The sequence below is a fragment of the Dendropsophus ebraccatus genome, chromosome 10, assembly GCF_027789765.1.
Source record: "Dendropsophus ebraccatus isolate aDenEbr1 chromosome 10, aDenEbr1.pat, whole genome shotgun sequence".
Classification (NCBI taxonomy): Eukaryota; Metazoa; Chordata; class Amphibia; order Anura; family Hylidae; genus Dendropsophus; species Dendropsophus ebraccatus.
In genome coordinates this window covers 20,733,640-20,739,639 of record NC_091463.1, presented here as the reverse complement: position 1 = coordinate 20,739,639, position 6,000 = coordinate 20,733,640, and the positions used below count along the sequence as shown (strand labels likewise).

Here is a 6,000-nt window from a genome sequence, read left to right as displayed (position 1 = left end):
TTTACAAGGGGCTTTAGGGTGGGTGGATGAGGGACTGTTGGGTGTGATAAACCTCCACAGGACAGGGTATGCTACATATAAGGGCCCTTTGCAGCAAACAAACACTGATCAGTGAGATCTGTGCTCATTTGCAGATCCTTTCAATTCAAGGTTCAATCCATTGTATAGCCGGGCCACATGAACAATCCCTGGTTTGTTTGTGTGGACCATTAAATGGCCCGGGTCTAAAGTCTTCTGAAACCAATTTATCTCAATTCTATTATAGAAATTCACGCTTGGCTTTGCTGAGGGTGCATGTTTTTATTTTGATGAGGATTAAGCCATTGTCAGACCCTTTATTAATATAAGGAGCGGTAGTTGCCCCAGGGGATTGGCTGATCTTGTACCCAGGCAGGCAAAAATATATAGCTTCAGGTTAGTGGCTGCTGGAAGTCAGTGGGCTGTGGCTTTTTACCAGGGGATGTCCCACAAACCACTGGACTTTATATACCTAAAGGCATTTAGATTATAATTACAATTCTTTTTTAAAATATGGCCTCCATCAATGATATAAGAAGCTTTAGTTGCTTTAGTACTTGTATCAGTGGTGGTGGCTTCCCCGTATCCATGTTACCAATTTTTATTTGGTTAAATCTGCTTGACTGCCCCCAAATAACCAAAACCAAGATTGAATACCGGCCGAGGGAGGCCTTGCTTCCCGGGCTCTGCTTTAGCCCACATTAATATGTGCTTCTTGACTGCTCATAGTAAGATGATCAAAGGGGTAGTGGCTCTTGACCCACGTCAATTGACCTCTAACTAGCCAGCCAACACCCTGCTCTGCACTGATGAGGGGCAAAAACAACAAAACAGCTGTCTGCAGATGGGAAATCTTTCCTTTTGGAGAGATGGTTTGGCATAAAATCCCCAGTCAATGTTTTAAGGCTCCTTGACTGAGCGGGACTTAACTTGAAGGGACATTTCTTTGCTCAAGAGGTGTGAGAGCTATTTTGCATATAGTTTCTTTATAGTAAGAGGAGGCAACCATATTGGAAAGATGTCCTAAACTGACAGACCCGACCTTTTGCCATTGGGTTTGATAATATCTCAGTCATCTCACTTCCTTTTCCGGTACCTGCTCTTATAGGAAGGTAAACACAATTTTAAAAGACGAAGACCTTGTAGTTTACAGAGAAGTTACTTTTAGTAGTAGAACATACAAAAACAGCGCCACCCCTGTGCACAGCCTCTGTCTGGTATTGCAACAGTGAACAGAATAGAATTGGAAGAAATCATGTTTTTCTAATCTTAGCTTCTTGATTTTATTGGCTGCACCCCCAGAGCACGTCCGCAGTTGTAGTGTGTGGGATAACTCAATGAACGTCTTCAAAAGTTTTTATTATGACTTAAACAGCACTTCTTTATTTTCCGCAGGAGCGAATGTATCTAAAAATACTAAAAGAGTATATATGTGGATCAGGGTGGTTTGGATAGGTCACCTTGTGAAGAGGTTGTAACCACTAATCTCCGGGATAGTAGCCGGGGTAGTTGTCAGATGTGAAGGAGTAGTAAATCGGTAAATGTGTCTTCGTGGTGACTACCTTCTCGCTGGGTTCTTTGATGTCCCGGCTGCATTCGACTTCATTTAAAGAGCTATTGACACACTTCAGAAACTGGGCTGAACTTCCAAATATTTTGGTTTCATTTAGCGCAGGGGGGAGGTTTGGGAGAAGTTGGCCTGTCTCCAATTAAGCGTCCCGAGCCTAACTCATCTGGACAATCATGGCTTGTAAAGGAATGAATGCATCTTTTATAGACCTTAACACCCAAAAGAAAAAATGCTCGAGGTTTAAAAGTGCAAAGGAAAGTCCATCCGTACGGAGCAAATTCAAAGAGCAGAGTCTTCCTAGTGATGCTCCTTAGATCTGTCACCAACAAGTTTATAGTGTCAGCTATGGGGAACTTATCAAGAAGCTGCTTTCTACTGCTGGGACTTCTCTCCTTATTGGACCTGTCCTGGAGCGATCAGAGGAGTCCCTACCTGGAGGTAAGTCAACCTGGCACACTCTAGCATCATGTGTTGACTTCCACATAGTAGTGTGATGTATTCCTTCTGAATACTTTACAGCAAGCATACTCAACTGCAATTACATGGGTATTTTTTATTTATTTATTTTTTTACTTTTGGGGGTTATATTGCAAACATACATACCTGTTGCTAACCATATACAATTCCATCTCTTCCTGAGACCTATGGGTAGTGAGACATTGTCTATGATATCCCACACAGGAGCTGGTGTTATATCGAATGAGATTATGGTCCTTTTCAAGGAAGTTTTTGAATTTTTTCTTTGCAGTATACCTTTCTAGGAGTGCTCCATAGCTCCCTATACATTGTCCATTACATTTACTATTGGCTTTAAATGGGTTATCTGGGATAGGAAATCGGTTCCTATGTCCTTTCAGTTAAAAAAGGGAATAACTCCCCCCCCCCCCCCCCCATTTAGACCCTCATATAGCATGGAGAGCAGCTACAAGCATAGTCTCTTGCTCAGAAGGATTTGGTATCCCTTTATACAATAAGACTTTTTTTAGAAGACCACCCAAAATTGGATTGAAATGTGGTCTACTTTGAGGGTTGTCGTCTTCTGGTTCGGTTAAGGGGGCTGTTTACTTAAAAAGGTGGTCTTTTGGAAAGGTTTCAATGTATTACAAAGTGTAATGCTTCACGTCTCCTGTGGTGGCGCTGCAGGAAATTCAAAAATTTACTAATCTAACCCCTATGGTGCCCCTCTTTGATTCCCGTTAGTGTAAATCTCAGTACAGTGCCAGTATTATTATTATTATTATTATTATTATTATTATTATTATTATTAGTGCCAAAACTTCCGGTTACATTCTTCCTACCAGCCAAGTGCTATGTTGTCACTTTGCTGAGTAAAATTTCATCTATATTGTCACCAGTGTGTAATAATATATGCAGCTGCCACCAGGTGCAAAGTCACATGAAGAGCACCCTATTGCCACGTGTGGTACCGGTACATAGATGATAGGTGACCCGCTTCTGTCACGTTTTACTGTTTGTAAGATAAACTGATATTGGATACATTGCTCCAGTATCTGTTTATTACCCTGCAAAAAAGGGAAAATTGCATCACCCATTACTGAGCAAAATAAGAAAGAGAAAAGAGGAAACAGAAGCTGGGTGCAAGGTGACAAAAGCAAAATGTAGATGGAGAGGAGTAAAAGCTGTGCAGCAGGAGAAGAGAAGAAGCAGTTGTGCAGCAGGAGAAGAGAAGAAGCAGCTGTGCAGCAGGAGAAGAGAAGAAGCAGCAGCTGTGCAGCAGGAGAAGAGAAGAAGCAGCAGCTGTGCAGCAGAAGAGAAGAAGCAGCAGCTGTGCAGCAGGAGAAGAGAAGAAGCATCTGTGCAGCAGGAGAAGAGAAGAAGCAGCTGTGCAGCAGGAGAAGAGAAGAAGCAGCAGCTGTGCAGCAGGAGAAGAGAAGCAGCAGCTGTGCAGCAGAAGAGAAGAAGCAGCTGTGCAGCAGGAGAAGAGAAGAAGCAGCTGTGCAGCAAGAGAAGAGAAGAAGCAGCTGTGCAGCAGGAGAAGAGAAGAAGCAGCAGCTGTGCAGCAGGAGAAGAGAAGAAGCAGCAGCTGTGCAGCAGGAGAAGAGAAGAAGCAGCAGCTGTGCAGCAGGAGAAGAGAAGAAGCAGCAGCTGTGCAGCAGAAGAGAAGAAGCAGCTGTGCAGCAGGAGAAGAGAAAAAGCAGCTGTGCAGCAGGAGAAGAGGAGTAGCAGCTGTGCAGCAGGAGAAGAGGAGTAGCAGCTGTGCAGCAGGAGAAGAGAAGAAGAAGAAGCAGCAGCAGCTGTGCAGCAGGAGAAGAGAAGAAGCAGCAGCTGTGCAGCAGGAGAAGAAGCAGCAGCAGCTGTGCAGCAGGAGAAGAGAAGAAGCAGCTGTGCAGCAGGAGGAGAGGAGTAGTAGCTGTGCAGCAGGAGGTGAGAAATAGCAGCCATGCATCAGGAGAAGAGAAGTGGCCGCTGTGCAGCAGGAGGAGAGAAGAAGCAGCAGCTGTACAGCAGGAGGAGAGGAGTAGCAGCTGTGCAGCAGGAGGTGAGAAATAGCAGCCATGCAGCAGGAGAAGAGAAGTGGCCGCTGTGCAGCAGGAGGAGAGAAGCTGCAGCTATGCAGGAGGAGAGAAGCTGCAGCTGCACAGAAGAACAGTGTGGCAGTGGAAAATGCAGTTATGCAGCTATGTCGCAGAAGGATAAAAGTGGCAGCTAAGCGTCAGAAGAGAAAAGCATCAGCTATTCAGCAGGAGAAAAGAAGTAGCAGCTTTGTAGAAGGATGAGAGAAAAAACAGGACAAAAAAAGAACAAAGTGACAGGAAGAAAAATAGAAAAGCAAAAATGCAGTTGAAGAGAAGTTGTAGCTATATAGCAGGAGAGAGATGTAGCAGCTATGCAGCAGGAGGAGAGATGTAGCAGCTATGCAGCAGGGGGAGAGATGTACTAGCTATGCAGCAGGAGGAGAGATGTAGCAGCTATACAGCAGGGGGAGAGATGTAGCAGCTATACAGCAGGGGGAGAGATGTAGCAGCTATGCAGCAGGGGGAGAGATGTAGCAGCTATGCAACAGGGGGAGAGATGTACTAGCTATGCAGCAGGAGGAGAGATGTAGCAGCTATGCAACAGGGGGAGAGATGTACTAGCTATGCAGCAGGAGGAGAGATGTAGCAGCTATACAGCAGGGGGAGAGATGTAGCAGCTATGCAACAGGGGGAGAGATGTAGCAGCTATGCAGCAGGGGGAGAGATGTAGCAGCTATGCAGCAGGGGGAGAGATGTAGCAGCTATGCAGCAGGGGGAGAGATGTAGCAGCTATGCAACAGGGGGAGAGATGTACTAGCTATGCAGCAGGGGGAGAGATGTAGCAGCTATGCAGCAGGGGGAGAGATGTAGCAGCTATGCAGCAGGGGGAGAGATGTAGCAGCTATGATGGTGGAGGAGAGACGTAGCAGCTATGCAGCAGGGGAAGAGATGTAGCAGCTATATAGCAGGAGAAGAGAATTGGCTGCTATGCAGGAGGAGAGATGTAGCAGCTATGCAGCATGAGAGATGTAACAGCTATGCAGCAGGAGGAGAGATGTAGCAGCTATGCAGCATGAGAGATGTAACAGCTATGCAGCAGGAGGAGAGATGTAGCAGCTATGCAGCATGAGAGATGTAGCAGCTATGCAGCAGGAGGAGAGAAGTAGCAGTTATGCAGCAGGAGAGGGAAGTAGCAGCAGCTCTGCAGCAGGGGAGAGATGTAGCAGCTATGCAGCAGGAGGAGAGCTGTAGCAACAATGCAGCAGAAGCAGAGATGTAGCAGCTATACAGCAGGAGGAGAGAAGTATCAGCTCTGCAGAAGGAGTGCAGTAGCAGCTATGCAGCAGGAAAAGAGAAGTAGCAGCTATGCAGCAGGAAGAGAGATGTAGCAGCTTTGCAGCAGGGGGAGAGATGTAGTAGCTATACAGCAGAAGGAGAGATGTAGCAGCTATGCAGCAAGAGGAGATAAGTAGCAGCTATGCAGCAGGAGGAGAGAAGTAGCAGCTATGCAGCAGGAGGAGAGATGTAGTAGCTATGCAGCAGGAGGAAAGAAGTAGCAGCTATGCAGCAGAAGGAGAGATGTAGTAGCTATGCAGCAGGAGGAAAGAAGTAGCAGCTATGCAGCAGGAGGAAAGAAGTAGCAGCTATGCAGCAGGAGAAGAGATGTAGCTATGCAGCAGGAGGAAAGATGTAGTAGCTATGCAGCAGGAGGAGAGATGTAGCAGCTATGCAGCAGGAGGAGAGATGTAGCTATGCAGCAGGAGGAAAGAAGTAGCAGCTATGCAGCAGGAGAAGAGATGTAGCTATGCAGCAGGAGGAAAGAAGTAGCAGCTATGCAGCAGGAGAAGAGATGTAGCTATGCAGCAGGAGGAAAGATGTAGCAACTATACAGCAGAAGGAGAGACGTAGCAGCGATGCAACAGGGGAGAGATGTAG

At 46.2% G+C, this 6,000-nt stretch overlaps 1 protein-coding gene across 1 annotated transcript in view; it reads left to right on the top strand.

Annotated features, from left to right (window-relative positions):
• Nucleotides 1-1,773: 1,773 nt before the first annotated feature.
• Nucleotides 1,774-6,000, top strand: part of ITIH6 (inter-alpha-trypsin inhibitor heavy chain family member 6) — a 39,472-nt gene continuing 35,245 nt past the window's right edge. The window contains exon 1 of the mRNA XM_069985938.1: nucleotides 1,774-2,026. Coding sequence (XP_069842039.1) covers nucleotides 1,892-2,026 — 135 coding nt within the window. The 5' untranslated portion in view covers nucleotides 1,774-1,891. The remainder of the gene's footprint in view (nucleotides 2,027-6,000) is intronic.